This window comes from Chiloscyllium plagiosum, unplaced genomic scaffold (assembly GCF_037043375.1).
Source record: "Chiloscyllium plagiosum isolate Xiang-an unplaced genomic scaffold, Cpla_swu_hap1 HiC_scaffold_4, whole genome shotgun sequence".
Classification (NCBI taxonomy): Eukaryota; Metazoa; Chordata; class Chondrichthyes; order Orectolobiformes; family Hemiscylliidae; genus Chiloscyllium; species Chiloscyllium plagiosum.
Genome location: NW_028270142.1, coordinates 68,913,905 through 68,941,425, shown reverse-complemented (window position 1 = coordinate 68,941,425; position 27,521 = coordinate 68,913,905). Strand labels below are relative to the sequence as shown.

General features: G+C 42.2%; 1 protein-coding gene across 2 annotated transcripts in view; it reads right to left on the bottom strand.

The window, feature by feature from the left end:
* Window positions 1-27,212, bottom strand: part of cthrc1a (collagen triple helix repeat containing 1a) — a 34,906-nt gene extending 7,694 nt beyond the window's left edge. Inside the window, exons 1-2 of one of the 2 annotated variants that reach the window (XM_043689410.2) lie at window positions 26,917-27,212; window positions 18,919-19,143 (exon numbers count right to left, since the gene is read on the bottom strand). In XM_043689410.2, the coding sequence (XP_043545345.1) occupies window positions 18,919-19,143; window positions 26,917-27,030 (339 nt within the window). In that variant the 5' untranslated portion in view covers window positions 27,031-27,212. The remainder of the gene's footprint in view (window positions 1-18,918; window positions 19,144-26,916) is intronic. The other variant, XM_043689411.2, reaches the window with a different exon arrangement.
* Between the last annotated feature and the right edge of the window lie 309 nt (window positions 27,213-27,521).

Genomic DNA, 27,521 nt, shown 5'->3' with positions numbered 1-27,521 from the left:
AAGGGGATGACAGAAGCCTTCTATAGTGACTGGAAACCAAGGTCCAGCAGTACCACAGGGATCAATGCTGAGTCACAATTAGTCATAATTTTATAAATAACATAGATGACTGTGTAAGGGATTGGATTAGTAAATTAGCAGACAACACAAATATTGGTAGGGTGGTTAACAAAGAGTTTGAGTGTTTGGGCTACAAGAAGAAATAAATGGGCAGATACGTGGCAGAAGGAATTTAACCCTGAGAAGTGTAAGGTGATACACATTGGAAGGAGTAATTTGACAAGGAAATATTCAATAAAAGGCATGACACTAAGAAGTTCTGTGAAACAAAAGGGCCTTGGAGTGTTTGTCCGTAGGTCGCTGAAGGCGGAAGGACATGTTAGTAGGATGGTGAAAAAGGCAAATGGATCACTTGCCTTTATTAATTGAGACATAGATTAAAAACGCAGGGAAATCATGTTGGAGTTGAATAGAATCTTGGTGAGACTACTAGCTAGAATACTGTGTGCAGTTCTAGTCGCCACAATACTGGAAGGATGTGATTGCATTAGAGGGGGTGCAGAGATTTGCCAGGATGCTGCATGTGATGGAACATTTAAGTTATAAGAAAAGGTTGGGTAGGCTTGGGGTATTTATGTTGGAGCATAGAAGACTGAGGAGTGAATTGATTGAGATGTACAAGATTGATGGGCATGGACAGAGTGGATAAGGAACAGTTGCCTCTGCTTAGTTGAAAGGTCAGTCACAAGAGATCACAGGTTTAAGGTGAAGGGCAGGAGGTTTAGGAGGGATGCCTTTTTACCCAGAGGGCAGTTACAGTCTGGAATGGTCTGCCTGGGAGGTTGGTAAAGGCAAATTGCCTCTCAGCCATTAAAAACCGCCTAGATGAGCACTTGATATATCATAACATTCAAGGCTGGGGTCAAGTGCTGGTAAATTGTATTAAGTTGAAAATCAGGTGTTTCTCATGTGTTGGTGCAGGCTTAATGGGCAAAAGGGCCTTTTCTGCACTGTATCATTGTTTGATTCTGAGATTCACTGGACCTGAAATGTTGTCTCTCCTTCCTCTCTTCAGATGCTGCCAGAACTGTTGAGTTTCCTCTAGCAATTTCTGTTCTTGTTTCAGATTTTCAGTATTCACTGTTGGAGTCATAGCCATAGAGATGTAAGCAAGGTAACAGCCCCTTCTGTCTAACTCATGCACGCCGGTCAGATATCCTAAATTAATCTAGTCCGATTTGCCAGCACTTGGCACATATCCCTCTAAACCCTTGTTATTCATTTAACCATCCAGATGCCTTTTAAATGTTGTGATAGTACCAGCCTCCACCACTCTCTCTGGCAGCTCATTCCATACATTTATCACCCTCTGTGTGAAAAAGTTGACCCTTAGGTCGATTTTAAATCTTTCCCCTCTCACCTTAAACCTGTGCCATCTAGTTCTGGACTCCCCCACACCAGGGAAAAGAAGATATTTATCTTATCTATGCCCCTCATGATTTTATAAACCTCTATAAGGTCACCCAACCGTCTCCAATGCTTCAGAGGAAATAGCCCCAGCCTATTCAGCTTCTCCCTATAACTCAAACCCTCCAACCCTAGCAAAATCATTGTAAGTCTTTTCTAAATTCTTCCAGGTTTAACAACATCTTTCTTATAGCAAGAAGACCAGAATTGAACGCAGTATTCCAAAAGTGGCCAAACAAATGTCCTCTAAAGCCGCAACATGACCTCTCAATTCCTGTACTTAACATTTTGACCAATAAAGGCAAGCATACCATACGCTTTATTCACTACCCTGTCTACTTGCGACTCCACTTTCAAGGGATTATGAACCTGCACTTCAAGGTCTCTTTGTTCGGCAACACTCCCCAACCTTACCACTAAGCATATAAATCCTGCCTTGATTTGCCTTTCCAAAATGTAGCCCCTCACATTTATCTAAACTAAACTCCATGTGCCACTCCTTGGCCCATCTGATCAAGGTCTCTTTGTGCTCTTGAGGTAACCTTCTTCATTGTCCACTATACCATTAGAATCTCTACAGTGTGGAAACAGGCCCTTCAGTCCAACAAGTCCACACTGACCCTCTGAAGAGCATCCCACTCAAACCCATGCCCCATTACTGTACATTTACCCCCTGATTAATGCACCTAATCTATACTTCACTGAACACAATGGGAATTTAGCACAGCCAACTCACCTAACCTGCACATCTTTGGACTGTGGGAGGAAACTGGAGCACGCAGAGGAAACCCACACTGACGCGGGGAGAATGTGCAAACTCCACACAGACATTCATTCAAAGCTGGAATCGAACCAGGTCCCTGACACTGTGAGGCAGCAGTGCTAACCACTGAGCCACTAATTTTGGCATTATCTGCAAATTTATAACCATACCTGATATATTCACATCTAAATCATTTATAATAAATGACAAAAGTCAGAGAACCCAGCACCGATCCTTATGCAACACTGCTGGTCACAGGCCTCCAGTCCAAAAAGCAACCCTCTGCCACCATCTTCTATCACTTACCTTCGAATCAATTTTGTATCCAGTTGGCTAGTTCTCCCTGGATTCCATGTGATCTAACCTTGTTAATCAATCTGTCTACCATGCAGAACCTTGTCAAACGCGTTACTGAAGTACGTCTCAATAACATCCATTGCTCTACTTGCATCAATTCTCGTCACTTGTTCAAAAAATTCAATTAACTTAGTGAAACACGATTTCCCACGCACAAAGCCATGTTGACTATCCCTAATCAGCCCTTGTCTTTCCAAATACATGTAAAGCCTGTCCCTCAGGATCCTCTCCAACAACTTGCCCACCACTAATGTAAGGCCTTTCCTTACCACCATTCTTAAATAATGGCACTACATTAGCCAGCTTCCAGTCTTCTAGCACCTCACCTATGACTATCAATGACACAAATATCTCAACAAGCAGCCCAGCAACAATTTTCCTAGCTTTCCACAAAGTTCAGATGTATATTTCATCCAGTCGCAGGAATTTATCCACCTTTATGCACTTTAAGATGTCCATTACCTTCTTCTGTGTAATATGGACACTTTTCCAGATGGCGCTATTTATTTCCCCAAGTTCTCTAATTTCCATGCCCTTCTCCACATAAACATTGATGTAAAATATTCATTTAGTATCTCCTGCTGGTCCTTCCCTCCTTTTGAGAATATTCAGCACCATCTCTGAGACATCTTTGGCCCTGGCACATGGTAGGCACAATATTCTGATATCTCATTGCTGGCCAAGAAACATCCCTCTGTGCCTCTAACTAGAGAATCCCCTGTCACAATTGAACTCTTGCAACCCTGCGTGCCCTTTGTTAGAGTATAGCCAGTCTCAGAAACTGGGCTGTCAGTGCTACATTCCCCTGAGTATCTTTGGCTTTATGTTATTAACTTGAATCCAGGCCATTTTTTGAATGCAATTTCTGCACTAAGAGCTGATTAGTGGATCATTGATTAATTTTCACCTTTGTTGCCTTGGCAATAATCTGAGCTGGGGAAGTGATGGTAGAGTTGTTTTATCCTTTGCCTGTTGGCCCATAAGACCCAGGTATTGTTCTGAGGACATGGGTTCAAATTCTGTCAGGTAGATGCTGCAATTTTAAGTCAAAAACAAATCTGAAACTAAAAGACAAATGGTGACCATGAAACGATTATGGCCAGCGACACCTATATCCCACAAACAAATAAATTGAAAAAACTATGGATTGCTGGACCACTGTAGAATCTTGCCAATTTCCTCCCATTGACAACAATGGACAGTTTCTACAACTTGTGCATGATCCACTCTGTGACAATGGCTCTTAATAAGCTCTCTTATATTCTTGCTTTGGTTAGGAAAGAAAAATATGTCTTATACCTTGTTAACTACATTGTCTATGTATCGTGCTTCCATCAGGGACATATACTCAAAAGCCCTGCTGCTCTTCTGCACTTCTCAGTATTGTACTATTCCCTTGTCTTGTTTGTCCTCCTCAAATCTATTTCCTCAGAGTTTCTAATGAGTGAATCGCATTGGCACTTTTCTATCTCTGACCAGTCTGCTGATGTCTTCAGATGTTCTTTCTCAAAATCAATCACATGGTCAAACTTGTATCATCTGAAAATATCATAATCTTTATCCCCAAATCATAGAATTGTTGCAGTGTAGAAGATTGCCACTCAGGTTATTGTGCCTGCACCAGTTCTATTCTCTAGTGTCAATCTCATGTCTTTTACTGATTTTTCCACACACTACTTCTATCCAAGTAATCATCTAATGCCCTTTTGAATGCCTCGACTGAACCAACCTCCACTACGTTTCTAGGCAGGGCATTCTATACCCTAACTACTTACTGAGCGTAAAAGGTTTTTCTCACATTATCCTTGCTTTGCTTGCACATCACTTCAACTGGAATAGCGTTCCCCTTATCTACTCTATCGAGCTCACTCAGGACTTTGAAAGCCTCAAACCCCCTCTTGTCCCAAGACGTCCTGTCTTTGAATTAAGACGATCATTTTCATCATTTGAGGGTTTTGATGAGGCTCTATTGGATTTGTAAGTGACTGTTAAATATAATCTACAAGTGGTTGTTTCTGCAGCAAATTAGGCAGGATACTATAAAAGATTGTTTCAGGTGAGTTGCTGGTTCTGCTGGTCCTGAAGAAGGGCCTGTGCCCGAAACGTCGAATCTCCTGTTCCCTGGATGCTGCCTAACCTGCTGTGCTGTTCCAGCAATAAAGTTTCAACTCTGGATTCCCTCACCTTGTATTTTCTCGCTGCCAACCTTTTGAAGGAAGCTAGAGCATTTTTGGTTGCACTAAGTGTAGGGATTCTGGTTGCGTTTTTCTTAGGACTCAAGGTCAATATGAAAACTTCTACACGAAACCTTTGGAGTATTCTTGTAGTGTTTCCTTTTATCATCACATAGATGATTTAAAAAAAGAAGAAATTTTAAAGAGTTCCTAACGTGGAGAAAAGTGGAGCATTGTTTATGCTATAATTTTCATTAAAGACAAAATGCATTACTTTTAGCCAGAGTTTACAGACTTTCCACTGGAAAAAGTCACAGATGTCACAATATATTCAAGCTATCTGTATTACTTAAAGGAAAGATGACAAAAAAATCCACCTTTCAAGTTTCTTTGCTGAACATGTCTCATTGCTCTGACACCCATGTACCTTCCGGTAGCTGTTTCTACTCCACTTTTGCTAACTCTTCCTCAAGCTAATAAAATTGTCTATTCCCTCAATGTAGAACATTCCCTCTTATTTTATCTTTGAGGCATCAAATTCACAAGAAGGGAATACAGTGATATATAGAAATGGATCAGGAAATTGGTGTCAGGTAGAAGACTGTGACAAGACTCAAAGGGATGCCAACTTACTTCTATCTATATTCCTTATGTTCTTATGTCCACCTGCTTTCCTATTTCTGTTCTGTAAATTCTGGATGTGAAACACTATCGGATTTGCTGCTTGTATTGTCTAACTTAGACTGTCCAACATTCTCCATGAAAAAGGGCACATACATCCCCTGTATATATCTCAGCACATCAAATTGATGCTACCCAGATGTCAAAAAGACAAACGGCAAATGTAATGTCAGGATCCTAAATTTGAGCAATAAAGTCCTTGCAATGTCGAAGCAGTCCATTCTAGTTAAAAAGAAGTGACCGCACAATAGCATTAGTTAAAGGGGTGTGTACTTTGATGACTGTTCAATTAAACCTTTGGAATTTCTAATAGAACACATCTGAAAATACTCTGGAGTGTCTGTGGACGTGTTCTGCTGAGCTTTGCGTTTGCCTGAGAACACTGCTCCATACTCACAAGTATGGTGACTCTGCAGCATGATAGCAGGGCAGACATTGCCAAGAGAGCAATTATTTCTGCCAAGTTGGAGCAGATCCCTCCATACTTCTTTGTCTTGTCAGTGTGGCTTGCTCTTCATGCCCAAGTTTAGGGTACTCTGGGAATTGAGGAGGGCCATAAGGCAATGCTCCAATCTTTAATGTACTCCTCGATGCTTGTCCTATGTGCAGCATGTCCCATGATGTGCAGAACCAACAGCTTAGGAAATGCAAACATCCTGGTCTCTTGCTGCAGTACTCTGTTGTTAGCTTTGACTTCTCTTGCAAGAGGGAAGACAGATGTTAATGGTTGTGTAGCACTGCACTTGGCTGGTGGGTGTGCCTTTTATAGCTGTAGCTTTTTGGAAGTTTGGAGAGTAGTGTGCACAGCTGACATGATCAACAATTATGTATGTGTGCATGTGTATGTCTGTATATATATATATATATATATATCACTGCATGTGTGTGTATGTATATGACTATGTGTTTGTCAGTGTGTGTTTGCATTTGTATGAGTCTGTGTGCAGGCATATGCATGACTAAATGTGTATGTATGTCTCTGGCTGTTTGTGTGTGCATGTTTGCATGTGTGTTTGGGCGTGCGCGTGTGTGGGGTTTAGATGTAGTAAAGATATCATGGTTGTAGGTATGTTTGCCGAGCTGGGAAGTTGATTTGCAGACATTTCCTCACCAGTCTAGGTGACATCTTCTGTGCTTTGGAGCCTCCAGCGAAGCGCTGCTGTACTGTGTCTTCTGGTTTCTGATGCTTCCGGTTGCCGGTTCCTGTTGTTCATTGTAGTGGCCGGTATGTTGTCTTTAGGTCAATGTACTTGTTGGTGGAGTCCGTGGCTGAGTGCCATACCTTTAGAAATTCTTCGGCTGTCTTATGTTTAGCTTGTCCAATGATCGTTGTGTTGTCCCAGTCAAATTTGTTCTCTAAGTGTATAGCTAATAGGGACAGCTGGTCATGGTGTTTAGTGGCTAGCTGCTGTTTGTAGTACAGCTATGTTAGAGGAGAGTCCTGAGTGCCAGTTGAATTGAGGGATGGGTGACAGATGCTGTTGTGGTGAGCAGAAAAATATCACACAAAGATAAATTCACAGGAGTTGACCATAAGTATGAGATTTTTAGATCCTTAGTGAAATATTTGTTTGGTAGTGAATACTGCTGAAAAAAAATATTTTTCAAAGCTTTTAGTCTCAGTGATCATGACAACGTTCATACTGTACTATTTTTCAGTTTACTTTGATATTTCTTGCAAGTTTAACAGCTTCAACAAAATGTATCTTTTGCATTATTGGCTCTTGTGAAAATGATGCCAGACTTCAGGAATTGACATTCTTCGTCATGTGGTCCCATTAACTTCTGAAGGTGGTTCCTGAGAGTATCCTGACGACCTCAGAACCAGGGCGTGTCTCTTCATGTCCACCTTCAGTGTTGCATCCATCACTACAGAAGCCTCAGTCTGTCCTGGTATACAGTTCCTAAAAATATCTGTCAGTACTTTTTTTTAAAATTCAGCTTCCCTTTAAGAGACAGTATGCCCTTAAAAAAGAACGGATTGTCAATACTATGTGATGATCAAACAATGCTGCTGAGGCCACCTACTGTGTGCAGAACATGTCAGCACTGTGAAGGAGAGAGAGCTGGGGAGCACACCAGTTAACATAATAATCATTCAGGTGAGGTGGGTTTATGAATTCTGTATTAGCCACTCATTCTGAGCAGACATAGGCGATTGTAAATAACAAATTCCAAATTCAAAAATTATGGCCAACAAATTTCTTACCACCATTCATTACTATGTAATATATGGACTGAATTTTAATATAGGGAGGTGATAGCCTAGTGGTATTATTGCTGGACTGTTAACCCAGATAATGACCGAAAAACCTGGGTTCAAATCCCACCATGGCAGATGGTGGAACTTGAATTCAATAATAAAAAAACCTGGAATTAAGAATCTAATGATGAGCTTGAATGCATTTGTGGGCGGCACAGTGGTTAGCACTGCTGCCTCACAGTGCCAGAGACCGGGTTCAATTCCCACCTCAGGCGACTGACTGTGTGGAGTTTGCACATTCTCCCCATGGGTTTCCTCCACGTGCTCCGGTTTCCTCCCACAATCCAAAAATGTGCAGGTTAGGTGAATTGGCCATGCTAAATTGCCCGTAGTGTTAGGGGCAGGGGCAAATGTAGGGGAATGGGTCTGGATAGGTTGCGCTTCGGCATGGACTTGTTGGGCTGAAGGGCCTGTTTCCACACTAAGTAATTTTTAAAAAACCAGATCTTCTTGTAATTGGTTAGTTAGTTGGGGACAGAGGGATGGAAAGCAAATTAGGAAAGTTGTTCTTAGGAAAGTAGGTTTTGCCCAGGCTCTTTAACTAGCCACAGCGTTAGCATCTCTCTTTCAGGTTTCCAGAGCCAATCTTAGAGTAAAGGTACAATTTGTCAAAGGGCGTTTCTCCAGTTAAAGGAACCCTGGCAGTCCCTAAGTGGGTGAATTCTACTTTGCTTCCTGAGACATTGGCAACGAGAGAGAGAAGCGACTTTTGGGAACACTGTCATTGGCTCTCTCATTCTTCCCTGAAGTTCTAGGGAATTCAGTGAAGTGCTGCTTCTCACCAATAGGTGGAAACAGTTGCCCTCTTAAAATCAAGCAGACATGGATGGAGTTGGAGGAGGAAGTCAGCAGCAGGAATATCATCCCTCAAACCCAGAGACAGGGGTTCCACAGGAGGTTCAATGACCAATGAGGTAGAAAATGCAATTGGGCAGGTGCCAAACCTCACTGACTTCCCAGCAAAACACACCTTGCAGCTGCACTCATTCCTCTCTCTCTCTCTCCAGGCATTCACTGTTCCCATCTGAACAGTGTCTTCACTCTTATTGATAGCTCACAACCATTACTCAACATACTCCACAGTGTCATTCCATCTTCTCCCTACAAGTCATTTCTAATGCTCATTAGTCCCTGCTTTCCCTCTGTGTGGGTGAAGAGAGTACAGAACTGCAGAAAGAGACAGAGATTTGTTGGTTGAGGGTTGTTGGGGTGGGAAAAGAAGGTAAGATAACCCTCCAGTGATAGCATTTTTAGTACCCACTGACAACGCATGCCCAAACGGCCCATTTTCTTCAGGCTACAGATGCCAACAATAACCTGCTGTTAGAAATTGAACCTCATGAGGCACTGGTATTCACACAAGTTGAGAAAGAGAAGTTTCTGGGCTATTGACTGTGTTAGGGCTATCGAACCCTTTGACCTGGGTCTTCTTGGCCTGCACAGCGTTAGTAACTGAGGATTTGGCAACTGGCATTGCAGCAGAGCTTCCTACTGTTGACCCTGGTGCTTGTTCTGTCTGTGTAGCTGCTCCTCTTGCCCTTCTTCAGAGATCCAGGTTACAGCTTCATGAGCTACTCTCGTGTTTCAGTGAATGCTGACAGCAGTCAAGATCCAAATCCACAGTTCGTGAAACTATTTTTCCAATCAACTTGTTCAGTGATGTAATTAAATACCTCTCGAGCAGGCCAGTCTTGAACCCAGGCCTCTGGATACTCCTGCTGTGCCTGATGAGGTGTTTTCAAGAAATTGGAAATCATCTTGAATGATTGAAATCAGGGCTGCAGCACAAGTGCTGTGAGCACAGCTTTTCATATTGGCAAGGAAGCAGTAAAAGCATTTCACTGCTTAAAGGTTTCCCCACTTGCCGCACTCATTGAACACTGTTTCTCCAATGTGCTCTTGCCTCGAGTGAGTTACGCAGGTTGGGAAACGTGATGTGGCTGTCAAAGCCAGAATCTTGGGTTGAACTCACAATTAGGTACCAATTTCAAATACTAGACTTACTTGCCAAGCTTCACAAGGATTTCTCACTCACTTACAAAATTCCTGATTAAACCCAGAAGTGGACAGGATTGTGTCAGGTTGCAAATCTGTGCCATATCTTCAGTTTTAGGATCAGAGAGCATTGAATCTACTGCACCTCAGCAGTTACCATTCTGTCAGATGTTTTTTTCATTCAACCTATGCTACATTTAGTTTTTTAAGGTGGCATAGTGTTAGCAACAAAAAGCATCTCTCCACCAATTTGTAACAGGATAAGTACTCACCAGTATTATTTTGACCAAGTTTCTGTGAAAGCATAGCTATAGTTTTGACCAGATGTATATTAAACAATATTCTTCTTGACACATCAAAGGAATTGAGGAATAAAACTTGAAGGAAATCCTTCCCCTCATTCATATAACTAAGCTAATTTTCACAGCCCAAAGGTGTAAAATGGCACAATATTCTTCGACCTCACTTTGATAAGTCTAAACACTTTATTGAAGGCTGTCAAAATAGCTGGAAATTTAACAGCCTTCTTCTTAGATTCATAGCATGGTCCAGTACAGCTTGTCTGTTTCCTGTTTGTCTATTTCCTGGTTTTCTTCTCATAACTCTGCTAAAATATCCTTTTCAAGTATACATCTTCCTTGTTGATAGTTGCTTTGGAATTTGCAAGAATTTGGAATGTGGCATTGCATTCCAGATTATAACATCTCACTGAATGAAGAAAATTCCTATCATCTCCTGTCTGGCTCTTCTGTCAATTATTTTTCATCTGTGTCCTCATTAGTGATGTTTGTATTTGTGAAAACAGTTCATTTATATCTACTTCACCAAAGCCCATCATAATTTTGAACACTTCTATTAAATCTCCCCTTAATCTTTTCTGACCATATGACAGAAGCCCTTTGTTGCTAGCATAATTCTACTAAGTCTCTTTGCATCTCCTGCAAGGCCTTAAAATAGCACTATTCTTTAAGTGTGGAGTGCAGAACTGGACTCGGCTGAACCAGTGGAATATAAAAGTGTGATAGCACATTTATTACATTCTTATGCAGTGCCTCTGTTTATGAAGTACATAGTCTGATGTGCTTTCTCAATATCCTTCCAGTTTCAAAGACTGGTGCTGGTGTTTGTTTAAAAATTAATGATAGGAAGAAATACAGCATTATTAGTAAGTTACAAAAATCAGAAATATCTCAAGTGCAGCCTTTTAAAATTTAAAAGGAAGGGAAGGAGCTCAAATTAAAAGACTAACAATGGCAAATGAACAGAAGCTAATTGATGCAGAACTTTAAGGGGAGCAATGTTTTTGTACTGCATGAGCAGAGAGTGCTGTTCAATTGACATGTAGAGTATGATTGGTCGAGCTGTAACCGTAGAGAATTCGCCAGTTAGTTGATGATTGGCAGTTAACATTTGGTTTAATTTTCTGTTTTAAATTTCAACAATGCGTGGCATTAATTTACTGGTGCATTCTCCATGGCAACCCTTCTTCCAGTCAGCACTCTTCCCCCATACAGTAATAAGACATTGTTCATTGGTATTATTGTGAATCTCCCAATGACATTTGTCTTCTTTAAGCAATATTCAAACACTAGTCACAGAAAAGTGAATTAAACAGAAAAAAAAGGTGAAATTATGAAAAAGGCAAATAAGAATAAAAAACAAATTTTGTGTTAAGAATAAAAAAGTTTAAACCTACAACCGAAGATGTAGAAGCATGAAATAAAGAATACTGAAGTTAAATAAATTCAGAGTGGAATTGGAATAGATAATATATTGAAATGAAATGGAAAAAAAACTGAACAAAGGTAAAACCAAAGAGAGAAAATTGGTCACTTGTTTCTTTACACTGTCTTCGTGTTGCTACTCCTCAGATTCACTACATACAAAGATTGTTCCCATTTATTTGCTTGGCCACATATTACAGGTCTCCTCCAGGCCAAAGCAAGCAGCTAAAACACTGTCTGTAGACATGGGTGGTGTATTACCTGTGGCAAAAGGCTCTCAATGAATGTCTGCTATACAAGTTAGTTCGGTTTCTGGATTACAGTCAGGTACCGCGTGGGAACAGGTCTTGCTGCCTAGTAACCTCTCAACAATTTTATTTTTAATTCATTCACAGGTTGTTGGTGTCACTAGCTAGGCCAACATTATTAATTGCCCATCCCTAATTGCCTGAAGGACAGGTAAGAGTCAGAGTCAACCACATTGCTGTAGGTCTGGAGTCACATGCAAGCCAGACCAGGTAAAGCCAATAGCTTCCTTCCCTAAAGGACAGCAGTGGATCATTTGAAGTATCAGAGAGGAATGCCATAAAATGAATGAATTATGACTATCAAAACATTTAAGATCCTGAGGGGTCTCAAAAGGGTAAACATGGAGGGGATGTTACTAAGAGTTACAAAGATGTACAACATGGAAATAGACCCTTCACTCCAACTCGTCTATGCCATCTAGATATCCTAAATTAATCTAGTCCCATTTGTCAGAATTTGGCCCATCCCTAAAACCTTCCCACTCATATACTGATCCAAATGCCTTTTCAATATTGTCATTGTATCTGACTCCATCATTTCCTCTGCCAGTTCATTCCGTACAGCCTCTGCGTGAAAATGTTGCACTTTAGGTCCCTTTTAAATCTTTCCCCTGTCACCTTAAACCTATGCCCTCTAGTTTTAACTGCCTCTATTCTGGGGAAAATACCTTAATATTCACCCTATCCTCAAGATTTTAAAAACCTCTGTTGCTCCAGGGAAAATAGTCCCAGATTATTCAGCCTCTTCCTATAGCTCAAACCCTCCAATCCTGGCAATATCCTTGTACATCTCTTCTGAGTCATTTCAAGTTTAACAACATCTTTCCTATGCCAGGAAGACCAAAATTAAATGCCGTACTCTAAATGTGGCCTAACCAATGTTTTGTACAGCCGTAACAATGTCCCAACTCCCATAAAGGCAAGCGTACCAAATGCCTTTTTCACTATCGTGTATACCATGAAGACTGGAATCGAACTGAGGGGTTCAGGGGGTTTATAAATTGATTAACTGATACTCAGGACTGGTATCCAATGAGTAGCTGTGATGTTTGTATTTGTATTTGAGTTTGAGATGACAGATGCCAGAGAGTGAGTTACAGGCTGCCAAGTGATTGAGAAATTTAAGTGTGTCAGAATGTGCATGTATGTGTATGCGTCTCTCTCTGAGGGTTTGTCTGTATTTATTACATGTAGGTGATGTGTGTGTGTGTGTACGTGTGTGTGAGAGAGAGAGAGAAAAAGAGTGAGAAAGAGAGAAAAGAGCGAGAGAGAGAGACTGTGTGTTGGGGGTGGGGGGGTGGGGGTCACGGCATGGAATAAAATCTACTTGCCCACATGGATCAGTGTATGGATACAACACTGTACATTGCAGAGTGACCTGTTTTCATCCATGTGTATATGTGTGAGGGACATGTGTTCCTTCATGTCTTTGAGACAGTGTGAGTGATACTGTACATTTGTGTTTTAGTTTGTGCATGTGTGTGAATTTACATTACTAGGTGCACTGCGTGTGTGAGACTCTGCACATCAGGGTGTGTTTGCATGTGTAAGACACAGTGTACACGCGTGTGTGTGAAAGATAATGCATATCAGAGAGTGTTTGTGTCTGAGAAAGACTGTGTGAGAGACACTGTACATTAGCGTGAGAGAGAGACAGGGTGCAAAGTGTGTGAAAGAAAGACAGCATACAGCAGAGTGCATTTGAGAGAGACAGTACACATCAGAGTGCGTGTGTGAGAGATAATGTACATTAGAGTGTTTGTGAGGGATACAGCGTACATCAGTGTGAGAGACAGTGTACATCTTGTGTGTGTGTGAAAGAGAGAGAGAGAGAGAGAGAGAGTGTGTACATCAGAGTGTGTGTGTGTCTATGACAGAGAGAGAAAGAGAGAGACAGTATCCATCAGTGTGTGAGAGAGACCATGTACAGATAGTGTGTGTGAGAGTGAGTGAGTGAGTGAGTGAGTGAGAGATACTGTGTTATCTTTATTAATTCACTCACCAGCTCACTATATTCATTAATACCAGGTTCCTGTTCACACATTCATAACCCTTTACTAACCTGTTATTTATGATAGAGGTAAAAACAATGACTGCAGATGCTGGAAACCAGATTCTGGATTAGTGGTGCTGGAAGAGCACAGCAGTTCAGGCAGCATCCAAGGAGCTTCGAAATCGACGTTTCGGGCATCAGGAATAAAGGCAGTGAGCCTGGAGCGTGGAGAGATAAGCTAGAGGAAAGTGGGGGTGGGGAGAAAGTAGCATAGAGTAAAATGGGTGAGTGGGGGAGGGGATGAAGGTGATAGGTCAGGGAGGAGAGGGTGGAGTGGATAGGTGGAAAAGGAGATAGGCAGGTAGGACAAGTCTGGACAAGTCATGGGGACAGTGCTGAGCTGGAAGTTTAGAACGAGGGTGAGGTGGGGGAAGGGGAAATGAGGAAACTGTTGAAGTCCACATTGATGCCCTGGGGTTGAAGTGTTCCGAGGCAGAAGATGAGGCGTTCTTCCTCCAGGCGTCTGGTGGTGAGGGAGCGGCGGTGAAGGAGGCCCAGGACCTCCATGTCCTCAGCAGAGTGGGAGGGGGAGTTGAAATGTTGGGCCACGGGGCGCTGTGGTTGATTGGTGTGGGTGTCCCGGAGATGTTCCCTAAAGCGCTCTGCTAGGAGGCGCCCAGTCTCCCCAATGTAGAGGAGACCGCATCGGGAGCAAGGGATACAATAAATGATATTAGTGGATGTGCAAGTAAAACTTTGATGGATGTGGAAGGCTCCTTTAGGGCCTTGGATAGAGGTGAGGGAGGAGGTGTGGGCGCAGGTTTTACAGTTCCTGTGGTGGCAGGGGAAAGTGCCAGGATGGGAGGGTGGGTTGTAGGGGGGCGTGGACCTGACCAGGTAGTCTCGGAGGGAACGGTCTTTGCGGAAGGCGGAAAGGGGTAGGGAGGGAAATATATCCCTGGTGGTGGGGTCTGTTTGGAGGTGGCGGAAATGTCGGCGGATGATTTGGTTTATGCGAAGGTTGGTAGGGTGGAAGGTGAGCACCAGGGGCGTTCTGTCCTTGTTACGGTTGGAGGGGTGGGGTCTGAGGGCGGAGGTGCGGGATGTAGACGAGATGCGTTGGAGGGCATCTTTAACCACGTGGGAAGGGAAATTGCGGTCTCTAAAGAAGGAGGCCACCTGGTGTGTTCTGTGGTGGAACTGGTCCTCCTGGGAGCAGATCCGGCGGAGGCGGAGGAATTGGGAATACAGGATGGCATTTTTGCAAGAGGTAGGGTGGGAAGAGATGGGTTTGTAAAAAATGTCAGTGTCAAGTCGGTCGTCATTAATGGAGATGGAGAGGTCCAGGAAGGGGAGGGAGGTGTCAGAGATGGTCCAGGTAAATTTAAGGTCAGGGTGGAATGTGTTGGTGAAGTTGATGAATTGCTCAACCTCCTCGTGGTGGCGCCAATGCAGTCATCAATGTAGCGGAGGAAGAGGTGGGGAGTGGTGCCGGTGTAATTACAGAAGATCAACTGCTCTAGTTGGATGCTGCCTGAACTGCTGTGCTCTTCCAGCACCACTAATCCAGAATGTTATTTATGATAACATAGTTTCATTCATTCACTCAAAACTGCAGTTTTGTAGCATATTTTACTATCATAGGATAGAACAAATTAAAACAACCCCTTCCACCTTTACTGCTTTACCACCCTTTGCTACAAGCAGTGTTTCGGCTGAGCTACCTCTGAATAGGCGTTAATACCGTAAACAACACCAGCCCCATTAAGTCTCCATGAAACCTTCTCATATTAATCAGCCCTTACCAACCATCGTGTGGACCTGAATAAATTACAGAACATCAAAAAGTTTCCCCAATTAGTAATTGGCATATTATCCCTTTCAGAAACTGACAAAACAGTGCTCCCATGAAATTGCAGGAAAGAATGAAACTTACACCGGCAAATAGTAAACAAATCTCACAACCCAGCTGTGGTGATCAGTTTAATATCCTTTATTCTTTAATTAAGTACAGGTACAATTTCTAGGCTTAGTATTTTTACTAACATTTACTAAATTAAAGACTAAAGGGCTAACAACTCCGAATTACGCCAGCACATGGGACAGACACTCTTAAACCCATCAGAACAAGCAGCCAGCATTTAGCACATACAGTCATAGAGTCAGAGATGTACAGCATGGAAAAAGACCATTCAGTCCAACTTGTCCATGTTGACTAGATATCCTAACCTAATCGAGTTGAATTTTCCAGCAATTGGCCCATATCCCTCTAAACCCTTCCTATTCATACACCCATTCAGATGCCTTTTAAATGCTGCAATTGTACTAGCCTCCACAACTTGCTCTGGCAGCTCATTCCATACATGCACCACTCTCTGTGTGAAAAGGTTGTCCCTTAGGTCCCTTTTATATCTTTCCCCTCTCAGCTTAAACCCCAGGGAAAAGACTTGGTCTATTTATCCTATCCATGCCCCTCGTGATTTTACAAATCGCAATAAGTCAGCCCTCAGCCTCTGACGCTCCAGGGAAAACAGACCCAGCCTATTCTACCTCTCCCTATAGCTCAAATCCTCCAACCCTGGCAACAGTTCTTGTAAATCTTTTCTGAACGCTTTCAAGTTTCATGACATCTTTCCGATAGAAAGGAGACTAAAACTGTACACAATATTCCAAAAGTGGCCTAACCAATGTCCCGTACAGCCACAACATAACCTCCCAATTCCTGTACTCATCACTCTGATCAATAAAGGAAAGCATACTAAATGCCTTCTTCACTATCCTATCTATCTGTGACTCCACTTTCAAGGAGCTATGCACCTGCACTCCAAGGTCTCTTTGTTCAGCAACACTCTCTAGGACCTTACCATTAAGTGTAGAAGTCCTGCTAAGATTTGCTTTCCCAAAATGCAGCACCCCACATTTATCTAAATTAACCTCCATCTGCCACTCCTCAGCCCATTGGCCCATCGATCAAGATCCTGTTGTACTTTGAGGTAACATTCTTCACTGTCCAGTATACCTCCAATTTTGGTGTCACCTGCAAACTTACTAACTGTACCTCTTATGTTCACATCCAAATCATTTATATTAATGATGAAAAGTAGGGGACCCAGCATCGATCCTTGAGGCACTCCACTGGTCACAGGCCTCCACCACCACCCTCTGTCTTCTACCTTCAAGCTGGTTCTGTATCCAAATGGCTAGGTCTGCCTGTATTCCATGAGATCTAACCTTGCTAACCAGTCTTCTATGGGGAACCTTGTTGAATGCCCTACTGAAGGCCATATAGATCACATCTACTGCTCTGCCCTCATCAATCCTCTTTGTTATTTCTTCAAAAAACTCAATCAAGTTTGTGAGACATGATTTCCCATACACAAATTCATGGTGACTATCCCTAATCAGTCCTTGCCTTTCCAATACATGTACATCCTGTCCCTCAGGATACCTTCCAACAACTTCTCCTGTCTCCCATGACAGAAGCCCTTCAAATCTTTGTGTACTATAGATAGAACAATGTAACACCATAGTAATGGAATTTTAATATATGTACGAAGTGTGTATAAAGGAGTTCTTGTAAGAACTGTATTTCTGGATTCTACTGCCACCTCAAACTTGTGCTGTGATTGCTGAATAGAAGAGCCTATTTTTACCACTCACTGATTCCAGTTGTTATGGGAGAACATATCAGAGTGTGTGTGAGACAGTTTACATAAGAGTGTGTCTGTCTGTGACCATGTACATCAGAGTCTGTGTGTGTGAGGAAGTGTACAGAGAATGTGTGTCTATGAGAGAGAGTGTACATCAAAGTGTGTGTTAGTGTCTCAGAAACAGTGTACATAAGAGTGTATGAGAGAGAGAGAGAGTTTACATCAGAGTGAGTGTGTGAAAGCCACGGTGTACATCTGTGTGTGTGTGTAACAGAGAGACATTGTGTATCAGAGTGTGTGAGCAAGAGAGAGAGAGACAGTGTACATCAGTGTGTCTGTGTGACAGTGTACATCAGAGTATATGTGTGAGAGTTACAGAGTGTATGTGTGTCTGAGAGACACAGTATGCATCAGATAGAGTGTTTGAGAGAGAGAGAGAGAGAGAGAGAGACGGTTTACATCAGAGTGAGTGTGAAAGAGCCACAGTGTACATCAGAGTGTGTGTGTGAGTGAGAGAGAAACAAGTGTACATCAGAATGTATGTATGACAGTGTACATCAGATTGCGTGTCTGTGTGTGAGAGAGACAATGTACATCAGCGTGCATGAGAACAACAGTGTACATCAGAGTAAATGTGTGTGAGGGAGAGAGAGACACTGTATATCAGAATGTGCACGTGTATACTTATGTGAGAATGTAGAACTAAGGATCACTCTGTAAAAGTAATTAAAACTGCTTTCTCTCAAGTCTCTAATTCTTTGGAATTTACTTCCTGGAAAAGCTATGGAGGCACAGACTTTGAATATTTTTTAAAGACAGAAGTGGTTAGATTTTTGGCAAGCAAAGGGTTAAAAGGTTAGTCGTAGTAAGGTGGACTATAGATTGGAGATTGCAATCACATCACACATTTCATGATTTCATTAAATGGGGAAGCAGCTCAAGGGTCCAGTGGCCTACTCTTGTGCCTTGTTTGTTTGTTAATACTGTCAGACTACCATGCATTGGCCTGCAGGATGCATTTTCCTGTGCTCACAGTAAGACACACTAAACTCTCTTCAGATCAAGAAAATAGCAGAGTTGAAATGAGGTGCAGTACAAGCCTATGTACAGTCCCTGATTGTATGCAGAATTGGAGAAGCCCACAATCTATTCTAAACCTTCAGGCTCACTCTGCTGACTTGTTTCCGTGAGGAGAGAATAAGGTGAAGTTGCCTTTGTTTGCACGCAGAGCCACAGTAACCTAAATACAACAGTGAACTGTAAATTGCTGGATGTTGCTGTGTCTGCAGCAGCATGCTGCCTGACAATGTAGCCTATCTTGCCAGACAGATAACAAGAAAAACATGAGGAACTGCTGGAATGAGACATATTATTTCCCTTCTGGGGAGGTAGAACGTGATTCTTTTTGGGTTTGGGAACTTGTGAAGAGTCAAGATTTATGGTTTGTCTCTTCTTTGCCACAAATTGCTAGACTAACAAATTAATGTGGAATATTGTGAGCTAGTGACTCAGCGTTACATCTAGTCTGCATAACCACACTTACTGCGATTTTGCCGAGATCTATGCCATAGTTGAGTGCTTTCCAGGCACATTGCTTGTAGTTGATTCTCCAGGGCTCCTCAAGGCGTTCTTGCATACACTCGCCTTTCTCTCCTTTAGCTCCATCTCGACCTGGGATCCCTGGGGTTCCTGGTATCCCATTTGTTCCAGGATTACCTTCCCGGCCAGGAATACCTGGTGAACCCTGCACACATACATCATTGTGCTGCTTTGAGGAGAGAGAACAAAGATAATCAGTTTTAGTCAGGCTTCTCTGGCCACATGGAAAACCCATTACAATAAATGCAGCAAAAAAAATCATCATATTACTCCTACTGGGATTCATCACAAGTAACAGAGTTGGTTTAAAAGAGGTACAGATACACAAACAAGTGAGATGTGGGCAATGGGAAATACAAGGAAGTGGATGGAGATAATTTTGTCTATGCTTGAGATTTGCAGTGGAAAATTCACAAGATGGCAACTTGATGGGGTGGCCACGTGACAAGAGGCTGAAGGGAAAGCTTGCAGGACCTCAATTAATCTGAAGGAGAAAGTGCAAGATGAGGTGATAAACATAATGACTACACAACACATTGATTTTTAATCCGAGAGTTTTTCTATTCAATCATGGGGTGAGGGCATCACTGGCTAGGCAGCATTTATTGCCCATTCCTAATTGCCCAGAAGGCAGTTAAGAATCAACCACGTTGCTGTGGGTCTGGAGTCACACATAGGCCAGACCAAATAAGGATGGCAGTTTCATTCTTTAAGAAACATTAGTGAATCAGATGGGATTTTCTGACAATCGATTCATTAGATTAGATTCCCTACAGTGCAGAAACAGGCCATTCGGCCCAACCAGTCTACACTGACCCTTCGAAGAGTAACCCACCCCAACCAATTTCCTCTGACTAATGAACCTCGCACTATGGGCAATTTAGCATGGCCAATTCACCTACCCTGCACATCTTTGGACTATGGGAGGAAACTAGAGCACCCGAAGAAAACCCACGCAGACATGGGGAGAATGTGCAAACTCCACACAGACAGTGGCCTGAGGCTGGAATCGAACCTGGGACCCTGGTGTTGTGAGGCAGCAGTGCTAACCACTGAGCCACTGTGACGCCCGTGGTCATCATTAGATTCTTAATTCCAGATATTTTTATTGAATTCAAATTCCACCATCTTTCATGGCAGGATTTGGACTCAGGTCCTCGAATGTTATCTGTATCTCTAAATTCACAGTCCAGTGATAATACCATTGTCTCCCCTGAGTTGTAAGGAAGAAGAATTGAGAAAATTCAATGAGGAACCTCATGGGAGCAATGGATTATAAGATTTGTAAAGGAGAGGTAAGGAAAATGAAACAAGGTGAAGTGCTGAAAGCAAAAGTTGTCATAGAAGGAGGTAGGGAAACAAGAGAGAGATTTGCAGTTATGGCCAGGTGACCTCAATGATTTGAGAGGGGGAGACGGTTAGGCAACAAATCCTGTGAGCCAAGTTTTAACCAGAACAATGACATCAATGCAATTGTCTACATTAAAGTTGGGTAAGATGAAGGTTTTGTTTGACAGTCAACGGACCTGTTGAAGGTGGGAAGGGGTGTGGGTGATACTGGGTGATGAAGGATATGGTGCCAGGGCTCAAACTGGCAATGGTGGGTACAGCCATGAGACAAGAAGGATTGGTGAGGTTAGCTCACCATGTGCAAGTGGTGAGGGAACAAAAAAAAGAGGGAAAAGCATATCTGATCTCATTCTTGCCAATCTGCCAACTGGAGGTTCATTTATCCATGACTGTATTGATAAGAGTGACAAGCGAATAGTCCTTGTGGAGACTCATTGAGAGTTTCCCTCCATTGTGTTTTGTGGTACTAACACCGTGCTAAATGGGACAGGCTTTGAGCAGATCTGGCAACTCAAAACTGGGCACCCATGATGAATTGTGGGCTGTCAACAGCAGCAGAATTATACTCTAACACATTCTGCAGCCTCATGAACTGGCATATCCCCAACTCAACTATTACCAGGGGATCAACCCTAATTCAATGGAGAGTGCAGGAGGGCATGTCAGGAGTAGCACTAGGCATAAAAAATGAGATGTCAGCCTACTTGCTTGCTAAACAGCATAAACAGCAATTGATTCTACATCCAATGGATCAGATCTAAGCTCTGCAGTCCTGCTACATTCAGTCTTAAATGGTAATGGATAATTAAACAACTCATTGTGGAGCCTCCTTATATCTGCATCCTTAATGATAAAAATGTCCACCACACAAGTGCAAAACATAAGGCTGAAGCTGGCAGATACCTGTCTTCAGCCACAAACAAAAACAGAAATTGCTGGAAAAACTCAGAAGGTCTGGCAGCATCTGCGGAGAAAATACATAGTTAATGTTTTGAGTCCAGTGACCCTTCTGAAGATCTGAAGAAATGGTCTTTTCATAGAATCCGTTCAGTGTGAAAACAGGCCATTTGACCCAACAAGTCCACACCAACTTCCAAAGAGCATCCCACCCAGACTCACCCCCCTGCTCACCTAACCTACATATCGCTAGACATTATGGGCAATTTATCATGGCTAATCCACCTAATCTGTACATCTTTGGACTGTGGGAGGAAACCAGAGCACCCAGAGGAAAACTACGCAGACACAGGGAAAATGTGCAAACTCCACACAGACAGTAGCCTGAGGCTGGAATTAAACCCAGGTACCTGGTGTTGAGAGGCAGTAGTGCTAACCAGTGAGCCACCATGACCTACCCATTCAGCCAATTCAATTCACTCCATGTTATCAAAAAGGTTGGAGCTGCGGGATACTCCAAAGGCTATTGGCTCTGACAACATTCCAGTAAGAGTACTGAAGATTTGTGTTCTAGAACTTGTTGCTCCCCTACACAAACTGTTCCAATACAGATACAACATTGGCATTTACCCAACAATGTAAAATATTGCCCAGACGTGTCCTGTACACATAAGGCAGGACAACTCCAACACAACCAATTACTACCCTGTCACTCTACTTTTGATCATCAGTAAAGTGACAGAAGATATCAATACAGCTATCAAGCAGCACCTGCTCAGTGATGCCCAGTTTGGGTTCCACCAGAACTCAGATCTTGACATCATTACAGCCTTTGTTCAAACATGGATAAAACAGCTGAATTCCAGAGATGAGGTGGAAGTGATAAGGTCGCATTTGACTGAGTGTCAAGGAGCCCTACCAAAACTGCAATCAATGGGTATGAGGGGTAAACTCTGTGCTGATTGGAGTCATTCCAGGCACATTGGAAGATGGTTGTAGTTGTTGGAGGTCAGTCATCTCAGCTTCAAGACATGTCTGCAGGCTAATTAGCTGCATGTTGACAGCTAATGATCCGCATCCATGAACACCAACTAGCCACGAAACGACATGACCAGCTATCATTAGTAGCCACACACTCAGATGACAAGCAACATGAGTTCGACTGGGACAACACTACTATTATAGGACAAGCCAAACAGAGAACAGCCAGGGAATTCCTAGAGGCATGGCACTCATCCACAGATTCAATCAATAAGCACATCGACCTGGACCCAATATACCGACCACTGCAGCGGACAGCTGGAACTGACAACCGGAAGCGGCAGGTACAAATCACTATAAATGCCGGAGGAAACATCACAGAAGCACTTCACAGGAGGCTCCCAAGCACTGAGGATGTCACTTAGACAGGGGACGAAACGTTTGAAACACAAATTCCCAGCTCGGCGAACAGAACCACAACAACGAGCACCCGAGCTACAAATCTTCTCCCAAACTTTGAATTAAATGCTCACATTGTATCTCTGAAGTGACTAACCTTTGCTGCACTGACCACTACTACTGACTCCGTAATCATGATATTAATAAGGTCAATAAGGATTTTGATGTCAGGAAATGTGTGTGCATGAAGCTGGGCTGTCAAACTAAACTCAATAATTTTGAGAGCTTCAGGAAATGGCGAGTGTTTTTTTTCCTACTGTTGATATTTATTTGTCATGGAGAAATTGTATAGGGCTTTGGTGAGACTACTGTACGTAGTTCTGGTTGCTGCATTACAGGAAGGATGTGAGTCCGCTAGAAGAAGTGATTCACCAAGATTCTGCCTGGAATGAAAAGTTTATGAGGAAAGGTTGGATAGGCTTCGATTGTTTTTGTTGAGCAGAAAAGACTTTGGGGTGATCTAATGGGAGTGTACAAGATTATGAGAATGTGGGCAGAATAGACAAGGAGCAACTGTTCCCTTTAGTTGAAGGGTCAGTCACAAGAAGTCATAGGTTCAAGGTGAGAGGCTGGAGGTTGAGGACAGATGTGAGCAAAAGCTTTTTTACCCAGATGGCACTGATGGTCCAGAATGCGCTTCCTCAGAGGACGGTAAGGCCTGTTTTCTTACATCCCTTAAAAAGTATTTGGATGAGCACTTGGCACATCATAGCATTCAAGACTATGGCCAAGTGCTGGTAAATTGTATTAGGTTGAAGGTCAGGTGTTTTTCAAGTCCTTGCAGACTCAATGTATGATTCTAAGAATAAAGCTTAGCATCAGTAGAGCAAGTGAACTTGGTATTACTAAAGGGAAATCCTGCTGAACTGGTTCAGTTGAGTTTTTGAAGATATAGCTAGAATGTTTTATAAAGGGAAACCAGTAAATACAGTAATTAGATTTCCAAAAGACATTGCATAATGTGCTGGACAAAGGGTTAATCATGGCATTGCACGTAATAAATAATAAGTAACAGATAGAAGAGAGTAGGGCACTTTCAATTTGGCAGAAAATGAGCAAGGAGTGCTACAAGGGTCAATGCTGGGATCTCAGCTATTTATAAACTATATTAATGAATTAGATGAGAAGACAGAGATTAATGTGTTTACATTTGTTGTTGGTAGAAGGCTAAGTGAAAATGTAAACTGTGGGAGGATATAGAGAAGCTGTAAAGAGATATAAACAGCAAACAAGGTGACAGAAGTGCAATGTAAGGGAGGTCTGAGGTTATTCACTTTGCTCATGAGAACATTAGGCCTATTTCTTATGGAGTTGAGAAGAATGAGAAGTGATGCTAGGGAGACATGTAGGATTTTGAAGGGGCTTGACATGGTAAAAACATCATTGACAGTTATTTGAGAATCTAAATAGCAGCCAAGTCTCAGGATAAGAAGTTGATGAATTAGGACTGAGGTGAGGAGAAATTATTTCACTCAAAGGGCACAAGAATGGTCTGGAAGTTTCTACATGGAGCAGGATGACCATTGCACAACACTGTGGTGTCCTTTTGCGTGTCTATTTATTAGATAACTAAATTAACTTACCTGAAATAAATGTAAGACATGTTCTTAATATGAACAAAAACATTTCACCAGCTACTGACTATACATCTCATACTCCTTTATCTCTACGTTCTTCCACTGAAAACCACTTTCGTTAAATAAAGAAATTATTTCCTATTCACTCACCTGATCCTCAGAGATGGTCATCTGCACTTGCTGTTGACATCATTATATCAGAAATTCTGAGAATCCTCCGCTACTTGTACATCCCTCAGGCCTTTGCAATGTCTGTTGACTGTGTCTCACTGCCCTTACTTTGAAACAGTCGACTCCTCCCCCAGTATTTTGCACTTTATACATGTCTGATAGAAATGATTAAGCTCTATCCGCTCGAGCAATAACCGAGAAATAATTTCCCCATGCTTCAAAGGAAACCATTTGGGACTATTTCCTTGAATTTTCAATGGCACAGTTTTGATCAGCTGATTCCAATCTAATATAGTATTGCAAAAATGTAAAGGTTCATCAGAAATTTAAGTTTATAACTTTGCCAAAATATACAAATATTTTGTTACAGTTAATGTAATGCTGAAGTTAGGTTAATGTTGTTTTCTACTCCTACAACATTCAAGCCAGAAACAAAATGCTTTCATAGAGAAGCATATAGATTATGACATTTTATTACCTCAGCACTAATTCTAACTCTATATAAACAATCTGAATTAAAAACCAAAAGAACTGTGTGGATGCTGTAAATCAGAAAGAAAAACTGAAGTTGCTGGAAAAACTCAGCAGACCTGTCAGCATCTGTGCAGAGAAATTAAAGTTAACATTTTGAGTCCAGTGACCCTTCCGAGCTAGCTACCATCTGTTCTGAGGAAGGGTCATCGGACCCAAAACGTTAACTCTGATTTCTCTTCATAGATGCTGTCAGACCTGGTGAGCTTTTCCAGCAACTTCTGTTTTTGAATACAAATTAAATATATTTCCCAATGTTAGTGATACACTCCTAGTCATTCCAAAGGAGTACTTCTAATATAACTAGGGTTGCCAACTCTTATAAGATGTATGCCTAGAGGCATCATCACATGACATGCACCCCTTACTCCTCCAGTAATTGGTCAGCCAATACACCCATCTTTGCAGTTTAGAAAAGAAGTAGACCATTCAGCCCAATAGGCCTGCCCTGACATTCAGCATGATCATGGCTGATCACACACTTCAATAATGCCTTTTACCCAACCCCATCCTCATAACCTTGGTGAAGCAATGGCTTCTCAATTGGAAAGCAAAAATAACAAGACCTCTCCCATTTTCAAAATTCTTAACTTTACAATGTCTCACTGACAAAGAAATGTTCAAAGAAAATTACAAAAACAAAAAAACCACAATCTGTTTCAATGTGTCTGTGTTTTGTCTCTGGGATCTTCAATTCCTCGTGACTCAGGCCAATCTTGGAAAGTTGACAACACATTAACTGAATATTCATCACTATTAGTGACTTCAGTTACTGAAGCAGGCCATGCCCAAATGCAGCAAGATCTGGACAACACCCAGACTTGGTTTGACAAATAACAAGTAATATTCACACCATACAAATGCAAGACAATGACCATTTCCACTAAGGCAGAATCTAATCATCACACTTTGACATTTAATGGCATTACCATTGCTGGATTCCCCAATATTAACATCTTGTGGGTTACCATTGACTAGAAACTGAACTAGACTAGCCATACTATTGCTAGAAGAGCAGGTCAAAGGCTCAGAAATCTGAATAGCTCACCTCCTGACCCCCAAAACCTGTCCACGATCTCCCTGGCACAAGACTGGAATGTGATGCAATACTTCCTCCAATTACACTCATGAAGTTGAACCATCCAGGGCAAAGCAGCCCATCTGATTGGCATAACAATCACTCATCACCAATGTTCAGTAGCTACAGTTAGTATCAACGAGTTGCACTGCAAAAATTCATAAAGGCTCCTAAATTGGAAACCAATTTCTACTACTATTTAGAATGATAAAGACAGCAGATACATGGGAGTTCCACCAAGTTCCCCTCCTAGCTGCTCACTATCCTGTCTTGGAAATATATTACCATTCCTTCCGTGTCACTGCTCAAAATCATGGTACTCCCTTCCTAAGGGCATCATGGATCTACCTACAGCACTTGCATTGCAACGGCTCAAGAAAGCAGCTCACCACCACCTTCTCAAAGCATCCAGGGATGGGCAAAAATGCTGGCTCAGCTGGCCACACCACAGGACCGAATAATAATAAAACATTACATTCCAACATGTAAAATTAACGGGCAGTTTCATATTTAATAAGATTCTAATAAGAAAATATATTTGCAAAAATAACAGTCTAAATTAAATATAATGTAGCTTCGCCTACTTGTTTCATAATCTTTAGTTCCAGCTCCAAGCGAAATAAAGTCCCCTATATTTTACAAAACATCCCACTAATTACCAAAGCTGCATTCTCCTTTACCGTTCATCCCCTTCTCTTTCCAGGCAATGGGATGGCACACATTTAGATGTGTTTTGAGCACTTACAGTGTTCGACAGGGGCGTAGGAGTTATATACTCAGCCTTATCGCAACAAGTGGCTATTTTCCCCTCTCCGGACTTAGCCTTCCCAGTTCCCTAAAAGTACAGGTCATTTTTTTTCTCGAAGAAGAAGAAAATGGATTAAAAGATGACTGTTACCCGGTCCATGAACTCCTCTTCGCGTTGACGAGCCCCGCGTTTCCTGCCTGATTCTGCGCCCAGTAAAGGCAGGATGAGCCAGGCGAGGAACAGCAGCCGAAATAGCGAGCCCATATCTGACAGTGGGAACTTGAAAACCAAGCCCTGAACTCACAGCCTCTCACCACCCGTCTGCTCCAAACCAGGAATCATCAACAATCTACAGGGATTTCAGGAATGCCCCAGACTAAACACTCACTCACTTGCCCTGTGTTTGTGTGTGTGCGCGCCCAGCCCCACTTAAATTAGGGGTCTTCGGAATGCTCCAAACTACAGATTCAATCTTTGTCTGAAACATTTAGTTGGCGAAATGAAAATAAAGACATAGCTGGAAAAACAAGTTTGTGGTTTGCAGGCACGTTAAAAACTCGTTCTGGGACAAAGAGGGATCTGTGCCTTATTCCGTTACAGTTACAGAGCGCAGGTTTCAAACGCAGCAGTCTGAAACGTGGCGGTTTTAGACAGATTGCAACGCGTGAATGTTATGGAGAAGCATTAAAAAAGTTAAAAAATATTGTTGCCCAAAGCTGCTCTTCGAATTTCAATGCATCTTAGTGCAGTTTCCA